Source organism: Eurosta solidaginis, chromosome 3 (assembly GCF_040869045.1).
Source record: "Eurosta solidaginis isolate ZX-2024a chromosome 3, ASM4086904v1, whole genome shotgun sequence".
NCBI classification, from domain to species: Eukaryota; Metazoa; Arthropoda; class Insecta; order Diptera; family Tephritidae; genus Eurosta; species Eurosta solidaginis.
The window spans coordinates 994,415-1,018,456 of NC_090321.1; the positions used below are offsets into that span (position 1 = coordinate 994,415).

Here is a 24,042-nt window from a genome sequence, read left to right on the forward strand (position 1 = left end):
CAACAGCAATAAGGACACCACCTGCTCTAGATCACGATCACGCCGATAAACAACATATTTACGTGAAAAGAGTTCAGAGTTAAAATTATCAGCTTTTAACCAGGTTTCAGTAAAAGCTATAACTTGAGAAGTAAAAATAAAACTATTCAGAAAAAAGGTACTTAATTTCGATCTTAGGCCGCGAACATTTTGGTAGGTGATGGTTATTTTTTCACTTTTCCGTAGAGATTTTTGAGTTTTTTGAAGTTCCTGCGGCGTTATGTTTTTTTGTAAACAAATGCACAACTGATTTCGACCAGAATGTATGTTCAAGAACTCTATCAAAATCTGGCACTGATATTTTAAACGATGAAATATCCCTATCATAACTAAAATTAAATTTATACACGCCTATTTTAATAGGTTGTGAAAGGTCTAGCTTATCTTCTATATACTTAATAATATCATTTTCCGTAAGCGAAGAAAGAAGACGAGATACAAAAATTGTCCTGCGAGACGGCACGGCAGTCACCTGCCTCGGTTGCGCATTGTCAACATTAGGCAAACGTACAGCGGCGGAGGTAGAATCGCCACCTGTGTTGGTGGAACTGGAAGCAGCATTGCATTGTCATTAATGGTTATTATATCATTAACAACAGTAATTTCAACATGAGTTTTAGCAGCAACATTTAATGTTGCATTATCGTGAGAAATCTTGTTTACAGCCAAGGTTTAGCATTCGTGTTGACTTAATCACTATGTGTTTAACAGCAGCGTGGGCTTTTGCAGTTTTATTGGCAATGTCTTTAGCATTACAGTTAACAGAAATGTTATTAGCAGTCGAATATTTAGAAGTATCAGCAGCATTAGCAGTGTCTGCAGCATTGGCATTAGCTACAGTAGATTTTGATTTATTAACAGTTACAGCTGGAGCCGCGAGCTGTTGGGCATAAGACATATTACTCTTTTCATTATCTGAGTTAGCAGTAGAAAGCAATGTAGACGATGGCCCACAGTTATTTACAGCAGTATTAACACTTGCAAAAACAGGTGATCGGTCGAAAAAATGGCATTGTACATACTGTTGCACGGGGAGAACAAGAGACGGCGACAACGACACATGTGTAAGCGCGCAACTATTAATATCACTGCGCAATGTTCTCGCAGCATTGAGAGAGATGACATCACTTGTTTTGTTGATACGATCAGTCGTCTCGTCCACACAGTCATCGTTATTTTTGTGAGAATTAGCTTTTGATTTAACATGAATGTTAATATCATTTTTTATTTCTGCAATTTGTTCAGTCAAAAGTTTAAATTTCACATCAATTACAAGCAAGGAGATTCTAGGCCAACTTTATGTGACGCCAAGACGTTGTTATAAGCCTTACAAAGCTTGTCATAGGCATTCAAGCATTCCGTGCATTGTTTACTATATAGTTTGGCAGCTTAAGTAGAGGTTATGTTGCGAATAGAGTGGAAGGCAGTGGACTAGGCAGTCGAATGTCATATAATGAAGGAATGGTGTTCGGAGTTTTTTCAAAGTTAAAAAAAAAAACTGATAAAAGCTTTAATATAAAAAAACTATTGTTTTAATAACAACAAAAACGCCTTATATATTCCATATACATAAATTCGTGATGATTATCTCACTTTAAAATTTGAGTTAAATAATCTAAAGTTTGTTTTTGAAACTGAGTCGAGAACTGTGCGTGTGAATTTGCGAATTTTCACCGATCAGCTGTTAGTTGCGCTACTTGGTAAAATTTACAATGATTCCGTGCACAAGTAACTGAGATGCCGGCTCTTAGCTAGAAATTCTACATCGTATGCAGACATGTTGCCTTCACAGCATGTACGATGGAAGAATTTTTTGCAAAAGCCACCGCATGGCACAATTAGAGTCTCACTTCGGCCAAAACTCTTATCGCACTTAGCACAGAAACTATCCATTGCACCAATATTGGCAGAAAAAACAGAAAACCAGATAAAACAAAATAAAGTTTGCAGAGCGATAACACAACACGTCTGTACAGCAGGACTGTTCAACTGTATTGTGGAACCAACGCCTCTAACACCCCTCTCATTATAGTCCACCTGTTGCGGCGGCGAATGCAACTGATTATTAGCACGAAAATATTAAGAACACGATACAAGTTGTTTATATTAAAGCGTCGGTTTTAATATCTGTCAAATATTTATATTAATTACAAAAATCCAATTTTAAAACAATTAATTTCATTTGTACTTACTTCTTCGTGCTTCCTCTTTAGTAATTCGTGAAAAGTGAAGCTCGAAGAAGCCGTTATAGCCAAATTTTAGAATTCAGTCTCTATACTTAAACAGGGTTGTATTACAAAGTAGGAAAGTTACAAAAAATTATTTCATATGCTTAAGCCACGTATCCATTTCTAACATCCCGCCCCCCGTGAACCGAAGGAGCGTCTGTGATATGAGGTTCACCTCGTACATCCATTACAGCTAACTTTGATGCTGGTCTTCTCAAGGTGCCACTCGATGTACTAATGCCGACCTTACCTGCCCATCTGGTGCCACGAATACTTCCAACACAATTCCACGCCTCCACTCGCCCAAATTCTCATTACCATCACACACAATCACAACATCCCCAACTTTAATTGGAGTAACTCTTTCATACCACTTAGTGCGTCTGGTCAATGTTGGCAGATACTCCAGAACCCATCTCCGCCAAAAGGTTTGTTTAAGACATTGCAAAATTCGCCATTGCTTTCTCAAACATGTTTCCTGAGAATCTGCTGAAGTTTGTATATAGCTTGGGCCACCCAGAATGAAATGATTAGGCGTTAATGGATCATCGTCAATACTTTCCAGAGGAAAATGCGTAAGCGGACGAGAATTTATTAAATTTTCGGCCTCAATTAGTAGACTGTGCAGCGTTTCAATCTGGGGTGCTACCTCTTTCAAAGTGAATGCCAATACTCGTTTCACACTACGGACCATTCTTTCCCATGCACCACCGGCTTCTGGATTTCCAGGCGTATTGAATACCCATTCAATACCACGGCGGGTGCATTAATCTCCAAGACGCTCAGCTACGTGCAACCACTCAATCTTACTTGCTCCCACGAAATTGGTACCCCTATCACTACGCATACGTACGGGAACACCTCTGCGATTTACGAAGTTCCGCATAAGATCGCTGCGTCAGCCGATAGATCTTTGGCTACTTCCAAGTGGATCGCTCGAACGGTTAGGCACGTAAACAACGCAACCCATCTCTTTTCACGTCGCCGCCCTATAGAAACAAAAATAGGTCCGAAATAGTCCACTCCCGTAAACGAAAAAGGTCTAAGATATGGTGTGAGCGGGTCAAGTGGTACTTGGCCCATGAGGGGATTCCTTGGAGTAGCAGCTGCATTTTTACAAAGCTGACAGGCGCTTTTAATAGACCGCAAAAGACATCGTACGTTGGGAATCCAATATTTGGACCGTATCGCACCGATAATAGCCTCACTGTTCTGATGATAAAATAGCTCGTGATAATGACGTACTACTAAACGCGACATAACGTGGGCTTTTGGTAGGATAATTGATCGTCTGGTTGATAAGTCTACGCATTGAGCATTGTCGATCCGGCCGCCTAGGCGCAATATTCCTTGGTCATCCATTATGGGGATTAAAGTGTACAACGGACTACTTTTCGAAAGCTGCTCTTCATTCCTCAATGTGTCTATATCTTCGGCAAATATGTCCTCCTGCACTAGTCGAACCACCATGAACTCGGTTTCTTTAATATCTTTAGCAGTGATCTTTAATGGTTGTGGAAACGTTTCTATATTATTTTGGACTAAAGAACGGAACCTTTTAACCACATATCGGACCCAGGTCATGAGTCTTAGAAATTTGTAGAAATTCGAAAATTTAGAAAAAGGTATAACGTCTTCATCTAATTTAATTGAGTATATAAAATTTGTTCTTATCTCGATGTCGTTTTTGCACACTTTAATCGCAGCCGGAAGCATTGGCCATTTGTCTTCGTGCTCTTTCAAAAAATCAGGTCCACTAATCCACTTACTACTTTCAACAAACATCTTGTTAAACTGTCGTCGCGTTGCCTCATCAGCTGGGTTCAAAATACCAGGAACCCAGTGCCATTGCGAAACATTTGATGCATTAAGAACTTCTGAAATGCGATTGCACACAAATTGTTTGTATTGGCGCGCTTCAGACCGAATCCACTGAATGACTGTTTTTGAGTCCGACCAAAATATTGTTGTTTCTGGTACAACCGTATGACTATCATGGATTGCTTTGCTCAAACGCGTTCCTAGCACCGTAGCTTGTAACTCTAGTCGGGGAATTGACATTGGCTTCAAAGGACTGCACCGACACTTGGCTGCGACAAAAGTTACACTAATATTATCAGCATGGCATATGCGGAAGTATGCAGCAGCCGCAAAGGCTAGCTCAATCGCATCTGCAAATATATGTAACTGCACTTTAGTAACCGGATCTTTGAATACGCTGCCATAACACCGAGGAATGCTGAATTGTTTTAGCTGGTCAAGCATAGCATACCACTCGTACCATTTTTCATAAATTTCGTCCGGTATGGCATCGTGCCAACCTATATTTAGTCGCCACAATCGTTGCAATAAAATTTTTGGTGCGAGCGTAACATTTGCCAAAAAACCGAAAGGATCAAATATCGACATAGCTATTCCTAGTACTTCTGCCTTCGTTGGCCGCCGACTACCATCCAAAACTGGCTTCGGTATTCTTGCAAAGGTTAAATTAAAAGAGAATACATCACGCTTTGCATCCCAATGCATTCCAAGGACCTTTTCGTATTCGGAATATGTATTACATAAATCTTTAGAGTTACATTGGCGTAAAAGTGATTTATCAATAGATTGGAGCAGCACCTCAGAGTTGGAAACGAAACCCCTTAACTCAAAACCTGCTTTGCTGTGAATTTCAATCACCTTTTTCGTCGTGCTTATACCTTCTTCAATATTAGAGAAACTATCTACATAGTCATCCACATAGTGGCGATTGATAATGGCCTCGACTGCTCGTGGATTTTCGTTTTGAAAAGTCAGCGCATTTATATTTTTTACGTATTGCGCTGAACATGGAGAGCAAATAGAGCCAAAAATCATAGCTCGCATAACGTAAACATCAGTTTTTTTTATTTACATTGCCCCCACGCCAAATAAACCGCTGGGAATGTTGGTCTGCCTCGCGAATATTTATGCGGTGAAACATTTCCCTAATGTCGCCACATCTAGCTATTTTACCTTCCCGGAATTTAAATAATATTGACTGCAATGGTATCGGCTGATATTCGGCGGGGCCCTTCATAAGTGCAGAATTCAATGACATATTGTCAACCTTAGCTGCAGCGTCGAAAACTAATCGTAGCTTATTTGCTTTATTTACATTGTAAACAGCGAAATGGGGTAAATACCATATACGCGGATTTGGCAATTTCGTTTCAACTTCAGATAATTTTCGGGCATATCCCTTTTCCAAATATTCATTTATCTTCCCTTTATACCAATCTGAGTAATTCGTATCGCGTGCCATTTTTTGTTCGACCAGCTGAAGTCGCTTTAATGCCACCTCATAACTTTCTGGCATGACTACATTATTACTGTGCCACAAGAGGCCCGTTTCGTACCTATCACCTATTAATTTAGTTGTGCTGCGTAAAATGTGATCAGCTTTAATATCTGCATCGGACTTTATTGGCGCTAGCTTTGTGTTGAACCCTTCAAGTGAAAAATAATCGGCCACTTGCTTTTGCAACTCTTTAATATCGTTATCATCTATGTGTACGTGACACACCGTAGCGTTATCAGTATTATATTCATCAGAACCAAACAACACCCACCCCAGTTTAGTTTTATGAACTGTGAACCCATCGTTAAAGTTTTCTACTTTCAAAGGCCTAATGAGATTGGTGTGCGGCATTCCAATTAAAATTTTGGGGGCTGCGTCAACGTAACTCTCAATTGGAATATCTCTTATTGACTCATTAAATTGCTGTCTACGCATAACGTTTGTGGTGGCAAAAACAATTTCTTTGTAGTTCGCACACCTTTCATATAAAACTTACCTTCACCGTTATTGGTAGCTGAGATTTCCAAGTTTACACGTTTAGAAATCTCGCTTGTTGTCTGATTATCAAACCATTTTAAGCGTAGTAAATCCTTCGCGCCAGTGAGACCAATTTTACTTGCTACATCTTCTTCTAATAATGTGACTTTTGCTCCATCATCGATGAAAGCTATGACTTGCATGCTTCCTCTTGGCCCATGCAATTCCACAGGCAGAAATTTGAGAAAGGTTCTGTTTATGTCATCCTCCCAGCAGCTCCTTGCAGCAGGACTGCTACATATTCTCTTACTCCGGGAAGGTATCGAACCCAATCCGGGTCCGTCTCCTGACCCCGGTCCTGAGAAATGGTTTTGCTGCATTTGCCAGAAAAGAATCTTTTTAGGACGGTCATACTCTGTTCAGTGTGTCTCGTGCAAGGGATGGTTGCATCGGACAGGTTGTTCTGGGCTTGATCCCAAACCCCACGTCCACGTAACTTTTATAAATCTTTTGTGGCTCCTTGCTGCTCACGCCCAAGGGCGTCCCGTAGTCTACGCCTAAGCGCCCCCCACTACCTTCCAGCAGCCTCGCTGCTCAGCAAGCCACAACAAGTACCCGCTGCTGCTCGCGCCCCACGGCGCCAACAACTCAAACAGCTGATACCAGTCATAACTACTACCTTCGTAGTAGAGCTGGTAGCAATGCTGAGCATCAGCCCCTGCCCCCGTCTTCTTCTCCCACCCTCTTTTCTGGCAGCAATCGTGCAGGTCAGGGAAACAGACTCTTAGTCCCTACCTCCGTTTGCACCGTCTGCCAGCACAGAATATATAGGTTTGCGACATCCGCTCAATCCAGCTCCTGCCTTGGATGGTGCCACTTTCCTAGATGTTCTGGTCTCCGCGACGGCAACCCCTCGACGGGTTTCATCGCGCCATGTTGCCAGGTCGCAAACCCAAATCATCCGGGTACCCCAATGCTTGCCCAAGGGCGCCCAGTTCCAAGGCCACAACAGCAATTGCGTCCTGGCCTTCCACAACCTAGGCGTAGTCACCCGTCACTTACCCCTAGAGTGGCGGCGTCACCCCTCATGCACTTCAGAATTCTGCAGTTAAACTGTAATGGACTAACTGGGAAGATTACGGAGATAGTCGATTTCATGAAGCGGCACAACATCCGCATTGCTGCGATTCAAGAGACTAAACTCACAGCAAGATCTGCATTGCAGACCTGCTCTGGGTATAATGTCCACAGGAAAGACCGCGAGAGCGGAAATGGAGGCGGCCTCGCGTTTATTATACACCACTCTGTGCAATATTATATTTTTGATCCTGGCATCGACCGCAGGGACAATGTCTTAGAACGTCAAGGCCTATCTGTTCGGTCAGGCGATGCAAATCTAGAAATCATCAACATCTACATCCCTCCTAATATCGAGGCCTTACTCAATGGCAACAATCGCATTATCTTAGGCGATTTCAATGCCCATCACGACCTATGGCATTCAAACTTGCGGGCGGACAGTAGGGGTGAGATGTTAGCGGATCAAATAGAAGAAACGACGTTCTGCACAATAAACGGAGACGCCCCCACACGTATGGTAGGAAGCTGTCATAGCTCGCCAGATATCTCAATCGTGAGCGCAGAACTCGTAAACTGCGTCAACTGGCAGCCGATGGTAACATTGGCATCCGACCACCTGTCCATACTTATTTCGTTCGGGCGTACCGCCGACTTCATCGTCACCGAAAAACGCACTTTCATAAACTTCAAAAAAGGAAAGTGGGAAGAATATAAATCTGCAACAGACAGCAGCTTTGCTGCCCTCCCTATCCTGACTGATGCCCGCCAAGGGGAGCGTGCCTTCCGTAAGGTCATTGAATCCGCCTCGGCACATTTCATTCCCGCCGGGAGAATTCCCGAAATCCGGCCCCACTTCCCGGCGGAGGCCGCGAGCTTAGCGAGGGAACGCGACCTTATAAGACAGCTTGATCCAGGCGACCCAACGCATCAGATTGCTTGTGGACGAACACAAGCGGGCGAAATGGGAAGAGCACCTAAGAGGTTGTAACTTCTCTACCGGTGTAGGTAAACTTTGGTCCACCGTAAAGTCCCTATCGAATCCGACTAAGCACAAAGACAAAGTTTCCATCGCCTTTGGCGATAAGGTGCTGTCGGATGCGAAAAAATGCGCGAGCGCTTTCTGCCGACAATATATAATGCATCCTACGGTTGACAAAGATAGACGGAGAGCCAATAGACACGCACATAAACACAAATTCAGCGCGTCACCAATCACCATCACCGCCAGAGAGGTTGAGGACGCCATTGGTCGCGCTAAACCCTCCAAAGCAGTGGGCCCAGACGGCATAGCCATGCCTATGCTTAAAAACCTAGGGAAAGAGGGTTTCAAATATTTAGCGCATGTCTTCAACCTGTCTCTTTCCACCTTTGGCATACCCGAGAAATGGAAAATGGCCAAGGTGGTCCCGCTACTAAAGCCTGGGAAACCAGCTAACATAGGTGAGTCATATCGTCCGATATCTCTCCTATCACCAGTGGCAAAGACGCTTGAAGCCATTTTGCTCCCTTATTTCCAAGCACATTTGCAGCTAGCCCCTCATCAGCATGGCTTCAGAAAACTCCATAGCACTACCTCCGCGCTAAATGTCATTGGCACCCAGATAAATTGCGGTTTGAATCAATACCCCCACCATAGCACAGTACTCGTAGCGCTAGACCTATCAAAAGCCTTTGATACGGTCAACCATGGCTCGTTACTGCAAGACCTGGAAGGGTCTACCCTTCCCCCATGTCTTAAAAGGTGGACCGCAAATTATCTGGGTGGTCGGCAGGCATCGGTGCAATTCAGAAACGAAGCACCAAAACCAAGGAGAATTAAACAAGGGGTGCCACAGGGTGGTGTCCTATCCCCACTTTTGTTTAATTTCTACATATCTAAGCTACCTTCACCACCGGAAGGAGTCACAATCGTTTCCTACGCCGATTACTGCACAATAATGGCCACAGGCCCAGGCCCAGAGATCGATGAGCTATGCAATAAAATAAACGGCTATCTCCCTGATCTCTCCAGTTTTTTCGCCTCGCGAAACCTGGCATTGTCACCGACTAAATCTTCCGCGACCTTATTTACAACATGGACGCCCCAAATGTCGACCATATTGAACATCCACGTCGATGGCACTACGCTACCGACTGTCCTACACCCCAAAATCTTGGGTGTGACGTTTGATCAGGATCTACATTTTGGTGCGCATGCAACCGCAATTGTTCCGAGAATTCAGAGCCGTAATAAAATCCTCAAATCCCTTGCTGGCAGTACCTGGGGAAAAGATAAAGAAACGCTCATGACCACATACAAAGCAATTAGCCAGCCGATTACGTGCTACGCGTCACCCATATGGTCGCCAAGCCTAAAAACTACCCACTGGAAGAAACTACAGGCCTGCCAAAATACTGCTCTCAGAATCGCCACGGGCTGTCTTCTTATGTCCCCAGAATACCATCTGCATAATGAGGCGAGAATACTCCCCATCAGGGAGAGAAATGAGATGCTGACCAAACAGTTTCTGTTGAATACCCAGAAACCTGGGCATCCCAACAGACATCTGATTGACGAACCAGCACCGCCTAGGGGCCTAAGGAGTCATCTCCGTAAGCATTTTGAGGAAATACGGCACCTGAGAACCCAGCCGTATGAAGCGAAAAAACACAAGCAGGTCCTTGGTGAACTCCATAGACAGGTGTCGGACCTTTATGTCGGGAATTGCCCGGTGAATCCAGTACTTGAAGAAAAATATCCAGAACTCGCGGAAGAGGAACGCATACTCCTCAGGGAAAAGCGTGTCACTCTTGCTCAACTTCGTTCTGGATACTGTAACAGGTTAAACTCTTACCTATCCAGAATCAACCCTGACATACAAAATGTATGCCCCACTTGCAATGTGTCCCCACATGACACCAACCATCTCTTTAATTGTAATGTGGAACCAACGCCTCTAACACCCCTTTCCTTATGGTCCACCCCTGTTGAAACGGCAAGTTTCCTTGGACTCCCGTTAGAGGATATTGATGACAATTTGTGATCGGTCGCGGCTATTAGGTGGGGCGAGCATTGCTACAACAACAACATGTTTTTGTTTGTACGCTCTCCTTCAGATTGTTTAAACTGACTATTGTTGTTGTTGCTGTAAATATTTACATTAGCAACAGATGTTTCAGCTGAGGTGGGGCTGCCAATATTTTCGTTCTGATTATGAAGCAGTCTATTATGGTACTTTTGGCACGATGATATACCACACGCGCGACGTCGTAAACAGTTGTGAACGCTATGTCCCTCAGAAAGGCAACAAAAACATAAACGATTCTTCTTCACAAATTCCCAACGCTCATTATAATTTGATTCTTTCGATATAATTTATGGTTCTCATTACACAAAATGCATTTACTCTTTTCTTCCGATATGGCTAGCACAGTTTTTACAGATCTATTACCTTTATTCACCAGCTGATCGGATTTGATATTTGATGTGTTCAACTCAGTTGCTTTAACAACAAACATTGAAATTTGTTGCAACCATAAACTAAAATCGCTAACAATGGGGTACGGCTTATTTATCATAAATGTGTGACGCGCCCACTCTTCTCGCTTATAAATTGGTAATTTACTTACCAATTCGTCCAGCAGTGTTGGGTTAGAAAGGTGAGGTAGAGCACCAGCGTTTTCCAGGAATGCGACTAAATTTGTTACCATTGCAGATAAGTTGACAATTTCATGCACCTTACCACTTGCGATAGAAGGGAATGCTCTAGCTTTGGCTAGTTGACTACGAACAAGCACCTCCGGTCTTCCGAAATGAAATTCCAACGATGAAATTAAGGCATTCACGCTTGAGGGATGAATTAATAGCGATTCGACTTTAGACCTGGCGTCTCCCTTTAGGGATTTCTGCAATCTAAGTAGATTTTCAACATTAGTGTACGAAAACATGTTAGTGGTTTCTCGAAAAGCAACAATAAACATTGGCCACTCCTCTGGCGAACCAGAGAACTGTGGCAAATCTTGAAGTTTGCGGTTGTAGGCTGGCATCAGCATTTGTGTCTGGCTATTTTGTATAGGTGACGAAGGGTGGTGCATTTAACGATGCACCAGCTGTGGGATAAATGTATGAAAAGTTGCACGGCGGCAAATTTGTAGGATGGCTTCCTGTGATGTAGTTTCTTTGCGGAGCGTAGTGTGACGCTACAATAGGCGATTGCTGTTCCGTTGATACGATGTTATTGTTGTTCCATGAATGGGCATGAAAAACGCTGTTAGAAGTGATGGTAGATATTTGTGCAGTGTTGGCGGCTGTAGCTGTAATGTGCTGTGATGTAAGGGCTGGGTAACCAGCAGCAGCAGATGAGATTTCTGGTGATGTGCGGATTGGATAATTCGCAGCAGTGTGTGACAGTGTGTATACTGGACATGAGGCGGCGGTGGCCAATATGGTGGCTGAACAGTAGGCGGCAGTAGAGGCATTTGCATAAATCAAAAATAAACAAAAATCGTGTTATTAACAGATGATTCAGATGAAGATTCGCAAGGCATATTATTTGCGGTTGTTGACGAAGCGAACGTTTTCATCAAGTTTAGTCTGTCTCTTTCGGACGCTTCCAAGGACAGTTGCAATTTGTGGACTTGTTCCTGAAGATTGCTGATTGTGTCATCTTGAATGACAGTACGATCAGCCTCGCTATCGCTAGATGAATCATTATTCGATTTTGGCATTTTCGGCGACGTGGCGTAATTTCTTAAATTATAGCGTCTCATGTACAAACTTAAAATGGCGATTTTCTTCACATCGATTCGTGGAAGAAATATTAAAATAATGTTGCGGTGGCGAATGCAACTGATTATTAGCACGAAAATATTAAGAACACGATACAAGTTGTTTATATTAAAGCGTCGGTTTTAATATCTGTCAAATATTTATATTAATTACAAAAATCCAATTTTAAAACAATTAATTTCATTTGTACTTACTTCTTCGTGCTTCCTCTTTAGTAATTCGTGCAAAGTGAAGCTCGAAGAAGCCGTTATAGCCAAATTTTTAGAATTCAGTCTCTATACTAAAACAGGGTTGTATTACAAAGTAGGAAAGTTACAAAAAATTATTTCATATGCTTAAGCCGCGTATCCATTTCTAACACCACCCCTGTTGAAACAGTAAGTTTCCTTGGACTCCCGTTAGAGGATACTGTAACAGGTTAAAGTCTTACCTATCCAGAATCAACCCCGACATACAAAACATATGTCCTGCTTGTAACGTGTCCCCACATGACACCAACCATCTCTTCAACTGTATTGTGGAACCAACGCCTCTAACACCCCTCATTATGGTCCACCCCTGTTGAAACAGCAAGTTTCCTTGGACTCCCGTTAGAGGATATTGATGACAATTTGTGATGTGTCGCACCTATTGGATGGGGCGAAGCACTGCTACAACAACAACAACATGTTTTTTTAGACGCTATCTGGGCCCTATTGGATGGGTCGAAGCACTGCTACAACAACAATAACAACATGTTTTTTAGACGCTATCTGGGCCCGATTACGTGTTACGATCAGTTACTGAAAATCATTTCGACACCAGATATAAATATGCAACTGTCAAACTTTTTTTAAAAATTATAATAAAGAATGGATCTAACGAGTACTATTTGTCGCTGGTTCAAATATTCCATTAATCCGATCCACCTTTCAAGAGCTATTGTAATTTAAAAAATGAGTTTCGATCACGGATCGTAACACGTAATACGGGCCCTGAATCTAGCCCCAGCTAAGAAAGGGATGATGTTCATTTGATACGCTTTTCTAGCCCCATGGCCCCAACTAAGCAGGAGTATTATGGGACACCCCCCTTCGAAGGTCAGTTAATTTCAAGGTTAGGAACATTTTTTTATCACCCTGGCTCAACTTTGCTCTGGATACTGTAACATGTCAAACTCTTACTTGTCTAGAATAAACCGCGACGTACGTAATGTATGTCCTGCATGCGATGTGTCCCCACATGACACCAACCATATTTTCAATTGTAATATGGAACCTACGCCTCTAACACCAATTTCCATATGGTCCGCCCTGCTGACTAGAGTATCACCCCATGTCGGCTGCCAGTTCGAAATCATCCTATCTCAAAATATTTTTAATATTTTCCCCGTTTCAGGATTTTTCAGAAAAAGTCCTATTTCACAATTAGGTTGAAGAACACCTTATCTCAGAATGCTTTTCATAACTCCCTCTTATGTCAAAATGCATTTAACTTTTGCTCAGATAGGAAGTTTTTGAATTCTTCAAGCAAATTCTGAAAGAATAGCCAAACCAACATAACTCTTTACCAATTCGCGAAATATTTACTAGAAAATGAATTATTTTCCCCAAAACCTGTTGGGATTTACAAATTTATTATCACTACTAATATACTACTACAGGTACTTTTCTACTACAATTTTCGCTGAAGGGGATTGAATTATTCCCCGTTTTCCTTACTTCGTAAAAGCAACCCGTCCAGATTTTTAAATTTGGGCGTGTCAAAAGTCTGTCATCATTGGAGAACAAACCTCTAGTAATTGAATCATGAATTATGCTTGAATAAATAATTCAATCTTCAATAATGCAAAAATGGCCTTTATTAAAGTACTTCACAATAACACTTATACTTCGCTTACTGATAGCTTGCTTAATAACCAAACTGATTGATAGCTTAAATGAAACTGACTTCTTTCGCCTCAACTGTCTCACCTCTTATACTTTTTGATTTCTCGTTGCATACTTCTAGGCTTTTCCATTCCAGAACTTACTAGTTAGTTATCAGCTACAAAATCACCAGCCGCAACTACGTGAGTAATACTTGCACAAATTATTGCCCTCTCTTGTGAGCTACTCAGATAAAATATATGCATGTGTTTGTGCGTTGCTTCTCTGCTGCGTGTATGTACATATGTGTAGACATAATGATTGAATTATTGATGTGCATCAAGTCACTGCTTAGCATCGGCTTAGAGATGATAGTATCGCCCAGTGCTGCTAATATTCGTTACACTGCCCTCCACCTAAGTCTGATCGTCCCGATTAGACAAATCTCTCGATCTAAACGCTGCTAGAATCTCCAATTGAACCACCCTTCTACTTCGTGGTTTCCCAATTGTTTGTATGCGGTAGATGGTGTCACTGATCTTCTTCACAACTTTGTACGGGCCTTCCCAACTGCACCGAATCTTGGATGGAACATCTTTCCGCCGGTAAGGGTTGTATAGCAGTACCAAATCTCCCTCCAAGAAACCTTCCGAATTAAAGTTCTTATCATGCCAGTGTTTGATCTTACTTCTCATTACCCTGGGCCGTTCCCTCACACTCTGTTGTTTGGCCAATGAACTACTTCGTAGAGCTTGCGCTTGACGGATTGGCACCGCATAATCAATATCGTTCCCACGTTTCACAACAGTAGTGCGCTCCGGCTTGAAACTACCCACGAATTTTTTCTGGGAAATTCGTTGCTTCGTTTTTGTGCGTCCATTAGGTTTTGTCAATGCCAGTGTTTCTCTCGCAGGTACTTTTGTTTTTGCTTTATTTGGCCCATTCGATCTATCAACCTTTGCCTTTGACTTTCTCCACCAGTACTCGATTACTAATGAACCCTTTCTGCAAACTGGTTCTTATAACGTATCACCCTTCTCTGCATATCGATCTTGATGTCATAGTCAACCAAGAAGCCCACTCTCAATATGACTTCATCAACGATCTCCGCCACAACGAATTTGTGTAGAACTGTGACCTTTCCAATCAAGGCTTCACATACCACTTCTCCCTGGACTTGGTTATACTCGCCAGTGACCGTACGCAACCTTGCTCCAGGTAACGTTTTTACTCTCCTGTTGACCAAGTCAGATCGAATTAAGGAATGAGATGCGCCCGTATCTACAGTCAGTACACGTTCTTTGCCATCCACATTCCCTCTGACGGTAAGACTGCTCGATTTTCTACCAATTTGCGACACAGATATCACAGGACATTCAATAGCTGGAGCTAGCTCTCGATCTCTCGAGTTTTTGACGTTCAACGATGAATTTTGAATTGGTTTAGGTTTCGTATGTTCATAGGTTTCCGAAAGTGCATGATTTCTTGGTGGTAATAGATCATAGTTAACAAATTCATCATAAAATTAAAATAGATGTTCTAAGGAATTATGCAGTTCAGTACTTATCGGGTATTTGTAAACTGATTGCTTCCTATTTCTACTACTAATATTTTTCGAAAAATCGCAAAAAAACAACACAGTTAACGGATGTCAATTCGATTTGGGAGCAAAATGGCTGCAATTGTCAAAAAAATTGTCTGTCGTGCAAACCTCTTGCGATTGAATCAGGATTGTAAATTTTTTTCATCATAAACAAGTGCCTGAGCTTCATACGGGAGTGCTTTTTCTTGGCACTTTCATAAGAAATTCGAGAATTTTCATATGATTCAAAATTATATGTGAGGGTATATGGGAGTGCTATGAAATTTTTTTTTACATTTGAAGTGTGAATTTGTATCTGTGCCTATGATTCAGGTCAAAACAAAAACAAAACTGCTACAAGTGTATAGGGGTTGAGCAGCCCTGTTAATAATATTTGTAAAATTGATTTTATCACAAGTGGGAGGTGCCACGCCCATTAAAAAACATTTTTTCAAATATTTATCAAGAGTCTCAATATCAGTCCACATGTCAAATTTCAACATTCTAGGTGTATTATTTACTAAATAATCAAGTTTTTTGTGTTTTACAAAATGTTATATATATAAAAAGTGGGCGTGGTTGTCATCCGATTTCGCTCATTTTCAATACCAATCTATTCTGGGCCCAGATAAGCTCGTGTACCAAATTTGGTGAAGATATCTCAATATTTACTCAAGTTATCGTGTTAACGGACGGACATGGCTCGAATCAAATTTTTTTTCGACGCTGATGATTTTGATATATGGAAGTCTATATCTATCTCGATTCCTTTATACCTGCACAACCGTTATCCAATCAAAGTTAATATACTCTGTGTGCAAAGCACGCTGGATATAAAAAAATGGGCAGAGGAATGACAAATGGAAAAGCACTAGTGTATATTACATTTAACTATGAAATAGTTCACCAAATTTGGTTATTTTGTTATTGTTTTGAGAGGGGAGTGCACTATTGCCTAATTTAAAGCAATTTTTAATTGATTAAATATTTTCAACGCTAATCAATTTTTGCCAAACTATTTAACAAATTTGGTAAAATTCTTGTCGATCTATCACTTAAATCCGAAGAGATTTCAGGCCGATTGTGCTATTTTTGATTTTCCTACAAATTGGCTGGACGGAACCTACTTGTTTTATGCCGATTCCGAACGACATATACAAGGCGGGTGAGTTTTCATTGAGAGCTTTTCATGGCACAAATGCACGCGGAGTGGTTGCCAAACACTGCCGAGGTGCGACCCCGCTTAGAAAAATTTTCTTCTAATTGAAAAAACTTGTTTTTTAAAATTTTCTTGTTGCTTTGCCCTGGGCGTGAACCCAGGATCTTTGATGTGGTGGGCGGAGTACACTACCATCACACCACGGCGGCCGCCGATATCACTTACGTGTATGTATTTCGTATACCTGGCTGAATAGTAAAAAGCTCTTTTTTGAGTTCTGCTCAGCAATTCTCAACTTCAAAATCGTGCTGGGCGACGTGGATGTTCAATTTATGTGTTATCTGCGAGGATTGCAATGGTTTCCGGCTACAAATGGGAAATACAAATTGTAGAATCGCGCAAAAGCTTATTCTCGAGATAGTTACATTTTGGCAAAGTTAACCGAATTTGAGCGTCCTCTTTAATCAATTAATTTATGGTTAGCTTTTGTGGGCTTTTATTTGGCAACAAAAAAGAAAGGAACGGCGAAGGCTTGCATAAATTTAGTACGTCATCAGCAGAGCTGGGTAAAGTCAATTCCATTACATTACCCACTACATTTTTCCTGTTCAAAGCAAAGGAATTGATTACATTCTAATAATCTAATAATAATAATAATTTCAATTCCCAAAAAAAAATATCTAAAGTAATTTCGTTCGTGTTTTTGAGGCACAAACAATTTTTTGTTTGTAATTGAAAAAGAAAAAAATACTTTGCGCAATTGTAGTTTCTTTCCCAGTACTTTCGAGAGGAATGGAGAAAGTAATTTCGAATTCCCCATTCCATTCCTCAAAGGAATTGCGAAAGTAATTGAAAAACTACAAGTTAGTTTGTGTATAAGAACTTCTTCCGGTTGATGTGGGTGACTTCTCGGGTCACACTTTTCATTATTTCATAAGATTTTTCTTATGAACGTTAACTGAAGGCATTTGAAAACAACAATGAATATAAAATCATTATTCTCTTGAAGTTGCCAGCTGCGTAAGGGTATCTTATTTCCCTACCTCCGCTATCAAAAGGGGGTTGCTATAGGAAAACAGCATATATTTGAATTTTCTTTGATACATTCAGCTGGCATAACATAAACACCATGAATGTTCCGAAACTTTTCTCGTATATTCCTGGGATCTTCTCATCAGCTCTTGATTATTTGATAGCATCCATAGCTGCCTGCTCTGAACGATATTGTAATAAATAATATTACAGCAGACAATGACAAAGAGTCGTCCGTATAAAACCTCAGAAGCGTTGGAAGTGGAGTGTAATTAAGGTATAGCGGCACTATGCAATGCCTAAAGTAATCTTTACTACCCAGCTCTGATCATCAGCTTTTGAAACTGTGAGTTTTGTTTAGTGTGTGTGTTAAAAAATGGCAACAAAGCCAAAAAAATTATCGCGCCCATACTTTTATTTAATATCCCCTAACTTTTGTTTACTACTATATTTTCACAATCTTTAGAACGGCTTGAAAAAGTTAATATTTCGGAAAATTTAAATACCCTTGTGACATCGAGATTCTACTGTCTCTAACAAAATTCGCGAAAAGCCTAAAAAATAATAAATAAAATCCATTTTCCCACACATTTCAAATGGTACTGTTAGGACGCTAGAAAAGCAATTGCTTATCTACATACATATCTACATCCATATTTAATATATGAAAGAATGATGTTAGTTAATACGCTTAAAAATTTTTTAACTGGGTTGTCAATTTTCAAAATGATCAAATTTTAATTTTCAGCTTCGCACCGCGTCGTTTCTGCCACAACGAGAACTTCACATAACCCATGGCAACAATGATGCCAAAGTTCGCACTGATGCGATTTCAAAAGAATACCCAATTGTTGATCATTCTTACGAAGCGATTGTTGTTGGTGCGGGTGGCGCAGGTCTACGTGCCGCATTCGGTTTAGTTGCCGAAGGTTTCAAAACAGCTGTCATCTCTAAACTTTTTCCGACACGCTCGCATACAATTGCCGCACAGGGTGGTATCAATGCTGCACTAGGCAATATGGAAGAAGACGATTGGAAATGGCATATGTATGATACGATAAAAGGTTCCGATTGGTTGGGCGATCAGGATGCGATCCATTATATGACACGTGAGGCACCGAAAGCTGTTATTGAATTGGAAAATTATGGTATGCCATTCTCCCGTACACCCGAAGGTAAAATCTATCAGCGTGCTTTCGGTGGACAAAGCTTGCAATTCGGTAAAGGTGGACAAGCACATAGATGCTGCGCTGTTGCGGATCGAACCGGACATTCATTGTTGCACACACTCTATGGTCAATCACTGAGTTACGATTGTAATTATTTTGTTGAATATTTTGCGCTAGATTTGATCTTTGAGGATTGTAAATGTAAGGGTGTTCTTGCATTGAATTTGGAAGATGGTACATTACATCGTTTCCGTGCACATAATACCATAATTGCAACTGGCGGTTATGGACGTGCTTTCTTCTCTTGCACATCGGCGCATACTTGCACGGGTGATGGTAATGCGATGGTTGCTCGTCAAGGATTGCCATTACAAGATTTAGAATTCGTACAATTCCACCCGACTGGTATTTATGGTGCTGGCTGTTTAATGACTGAAGGTTGCCGTGGTGAAGGCGGCTATTTGGTGAATGCCAAAGGTGAACGCTTCATGGAACGTTATGCACCAGTAGCTAAAGATCTTGCCTCACGTGATGTGGTTTCACGTTCAATGACAATTGAAATTATGGAAGGACGTGGCGTTGGACCCGAAAAGGATCATGTTTATTTGCAATTGCATCATTTGCCACCAGATCAACTGGCACAACGTTTACCTGGCATCTCTGAAACTGCAATGATATTTGCTGGTGTCGATGTGACACGTGAACCAATTCCCGTGTTGCCTACTGTCCATTACAATATGGGTGGTATTCCTACTAACTATAAGGGCCAAGTATTGACTCTTGATGATAATGGTTGCGATGTTGTTGTACCTGGTCTCTATGCTTGTGGCGAAGCAGCTAGTTCATCAGTGCATGGTGCTAATCGCTTGGGTGCGAATTCATTGTTGGATTTAGTAGTCTTTGGACGTGCCTGCGCGTTAACAATTGCTGATGAGAATAAACCTGGTGTGCCAGCACCAAGTTTGAAAGATGTGAGTATAAAATTTATTTCCTTTCTGTAAACAAAAAAAAAAAAAAACCAAAAAAATCATTCCAATTAACACTTAATTTTATTTCTATTATTGAAGAATGCTGGGGAAATGTCTGTTGCTAATTTGGATAAAATCAAGCATAATAATGGCAAGATTACCACCGCTGATTTGCGTTTGAAAATGCAAAAGACCATGCAGGGACATGCCGCTGTATTCCGAGATGGTCCCATATTAAAAAAGGGTTGCGAGAAGATGGTTGACATCTACAAGGAATTTCAAGATGTCAAAGTCATTGATAAGTGAGTATACAACACATTCATGAACCCACATATAATTTTCAATTTTCTTTAATGGAATTCATACCACGAAAATTACTTAGTCAATAAAATGTAGCAGAACACTGACATTTCAGATAATTTAGGCGAGACATTAAAAATAAAAGTGTTGCCGTTCACTTCAATTTCTTACCTTATTTGTGAAAGTCGTACTTTTCGGCCGATATCGTTCATATCTTACATACAAAATATTATAACCGCCCGATGTCTGTATATGGGCGAATCCCAAATAAGGTCCCCTACGAACCGAAAATTAAAAGTCGTCACACTTTATTTCTATCATTTGGAATTAAACGTCAAATATGTCTATTATGTGGAAATAAATTAGTTCATTGTTCCCCTTATCCTGGACAAAGAAACATTATTTCAAAGATAGGCTTCATCGGTGCAGCGAATTTGACTGCTTTACTAACAAAACATAACGTCTTTACTTCGTACAGTTGCGCTGTTCAACCCGCATCTATATATTTGCTTTTATTTAAATTTTTTAGACTTTTATTTAGCATTAAAATAGTACAAAAAACTTTGGAAAACGGAGTTTTCATAAATTGATCCTTCCCTTATCCTTGTACCGCTTCCGTTACCCAAAAACAGCAACATTTTTCTAATGAGCATTGAATAGCTATGTGCATTGTGGATAAGACAAGTGTGATAACTTATGAATAGACGTTAAAATTACAAATAGAATAGATCACCTGATTTTTAATTGACTATTGCTATCTCATTCTGTATCTCCTATCACCCGCTGAAGATAGCGGGCCCTATGCCCGCCATATTGAACACCCTGTCAAAACGCTGCCAAAATGCCAAAAAGAAGTCATATTGAATATCCTGTCAGGCAGTTCACGGATAAAATATCACACTTGTTTTATCCACAATGCTTATGTGTACTTTTTTACAAAAATAAAATAAATATTTGCGGAATGTTCTAGTAACATATTTTATTTGTGTCTTAAAACGCCTATAACTTTTTTTCTGTTTAGCCTACGAACAAAGAGGGCATTTTTGCCGTGTATTAACTGTTAATTGATTCTTGGACCCATTCAACATTTAAATGATTAATTTTGAATTTCCCTACATATAAATACAATTTGATTACTCTTTCTGGCTAAATAATGAGCTATCATACAATTGAACAAAAGAAATAATCAAATATGAATACTTTTGATGATCAAAAACTGAAAAGCATTTTTCGATCACTTTTTGGAATCATTTTTGAAGTCCTCTGATGAATAAATTTTAATATTTCATAAAAATCTACAAAAAGAATAATCAAATATGCTTACCTTTGATGATCAAAAACTGAATATAGTTTTTCATTCACAATTTGGAATCATATTTGAATCAAATGTGTTTACTTTAGGTGATCAAAAATTTATAATCATTTTTAATTCAGCTTTCTCAATCTTTTCTGACTATATTTGTTGATTGAATAATGAATTTTATACTTGTTAAAATTTTACGTTTCATTAAAAATCGTATTTTTTTCACATACGCACATTTTTTCATTCATGAAGTTCAGAAAATATATGTATAAATTTTATTATTAAGATATTCTTCAAGACAATATAATGCAAATGCTGCTCGACCGAAGATTTCCCCACCTTCGGCTTCCCAGAAAATAGTTGGACAATACAAAGGTTGTGAGCTATTTGAACCCCAGGTAAGTGCAACTCTCTTGACATATGTACCTGGATATGTCTTCAACATCCCGTACCGTATCGTATTTTAAGATATTGACGATCATAGCTGATGTTGGATGTTGTAGTCGCAGGTGTATATCGGTCAAGTTTGTTTGCGAGTGACCTGTAAATGCATCATAATCGCATTCAAAAATCTCAGCCAAAACGATTGAAATATATTCACGAATATGATCATAAAATGACTGTGAAAAGCAGTCAAATATTGCTCTAAAACTATTAAAGCTCAATTTTACAATGATATCAAATATGAATAAAACGCGTTTCGAAATAGGAATCATAAATGATTATTCAAGAATAATCACATTTAAGGTACATTTTTCTTCCGACGATACATTAATTTTCGAACAGAAAATGCTTTTAAATTTGAACGTTTTTAATCATTTTGGGGTATGATATTTACATATACATATGTAATACTCCTATATTGATAATACAACCCTGCCAACCAAAACTGCGTAAAAAACTGGATAATGCACGAATAGAAAAGTGGCTAAAAAAGTGGATAATTTTGTATAGGCAGTGTGCGGATTTTATCCATGGTGAAATGGGATATTTCGTGTACGTGGGAGCTATTAGTCGGCAACTATTGCATACTTTTAGGCGCCAATGACACCTTTGAACGTCAATGCTGCCAGACCGTCCTTTAAAATATCCAAAAACTGTTTTCCTAATACCCAAAAATTACACCTGCGGAATGAAAAATGTTCCAATTTTTTTATTAACTGTTTTGTACAAATGTTCCATCCTTTTAGCAATTCTTTTTTAATTTACAAATTTCATATAAAATTTATATAATTTACATTTTTGATAAAAAAATTTAAATAAAATAACAATAGAATAAAAATGAAAACGATACAAAAAATAAATTAAAATAAATTGAATTAAATAAAGTAAAATGAAACAAAACAAAATAAAAGAAAATTTAATTTAAGTAAATAAGATAAAATAAAATTTAATAAAATAAATAAAGTAAAAAAAAATAATTTGGAATGAAAATAAAGAAAATGAAATGGAGTAAAATTAAATAAAGTGAATTGACATAAAAAAATGGAGTAAAACAAATTAAAAGAAAAATAAATTCAATGAAATGAAATTAAATGAAGTGAGATGAAACAAAATAAAATGAAACGGAAAGAAGTGAAACGAAACAGAAAAAAATTAACTGAAACGAAAAAATATGAAACCATATGAAATTGAACGGAATGAAACGAAAAATTAGATGAATCTGCATTCGTGCGGGAATGGAGGCGGTGGTGTCCAGCTGGCGGCCCGGCAACAACCAGAACTCTTATTCATTCCTCGCAGGTCCCTCCGCCGCCGCCACTGAGACAGCGTCCTCGCAGGAAGCCGCCACCCGCAACCGCCGCTACTGGTCACCCCCCTAAAAGGTAATCAGGCAGAAAGTTTGCACCGATCCCCGCCTTGGCCACGCCACTGGTACGCGCTCCGTCGCCCTGTTGTTGCCGTCGCTATCCTACCGCCGTTGCGCCGCTGCTCCGACGACCGTTGGTCGCCTGCCTTCACTACCCGTCATGCCGTGTGTGTGTGCGTGTATTCGTCATTAACACATAACAACTGTGTTCTTATTAAGTGGGGGTTTGTGGGACCTCTACTTGACCCTGGATTGACTGAGTGCTACCTCAGCCTTCGACAAAACCCACCTCATAATATTATAAAATAATAACAAATGGAGTGGTATGAAATTAAAATGAAACGAAAAAAGTAAAAAAATGAAATGAAAAAAAAATGGAATGGAATGAAATATGAAACGATATGATATACAATGAAATAAAAAAAAAAAAATAAAACGAAGTGAAATAAAATAAAATGAAATGAAATAATATGAAACAAAACCAAATCAAGTGGAATGAAATTAAATGAAATGGGTATGAAGCAATATGAAACAAAACGAAGTAAAAAAAAATAAAATAAAGTAGAATATAATAAAATAAAATAAAACGAAATTTAAACTAAACACAATTAAATAAAATGGAACGAAACGAAATAAACTTGAGTGAAACGAATTGAAATTGAGTGAAACGAAATGAAATCAAACGAAATGTTTTGAAACGAATTTAAACGAAATTAAATAATATGAAACCAAATAGAGCGGAACGAAACGATATTGAGTGAACTGAAATAGAATAAAATTAAATGATATGGAAAAGAAACAAAAAGATATGAAACTGAAATGGACTGATATAAAATGATATGAAAAAAATTAAAATCATATGGCAATGAAAAGAAATAAAATGAAACTTAATGAAATGAAATGAAATTGACAAAAAATTAAACGATATGGAAACGACATTAAAAGAAATTATATCAAGTAA

The 24,042-nt window shown here is 39.6% G+C and overlaps 1 protein-coding gene across 2 annotated transcripts in view; it reads left to right on the top strand.

Annotated features, from left to right (window-relative positions):
- The window catches only part of SdhA (succinate dehydrogenase, subunit A (flavoprotein)), a 63,928-nt gene that overhangs the window by 18,153 nt on the left and 21,733 nt on the right, over positions 1-24,042 (top strand). For both annotated transcript variants that reach the window (XM_067770223.1, XM_067770222.1), the window contains 2 exons: positions 18,280-19,671; positions 19,768-19,970. In XM_067770223.1, coding sequence (XP_067626324.1) covers positions 18,280-19,671; positions 19,768-19,970 — 1,595 coding nt within the window. The remainder of the gene's footprint in view (positions 1-18,279; positions 19,672-19,767; positions 19,971-24,042) is intronic.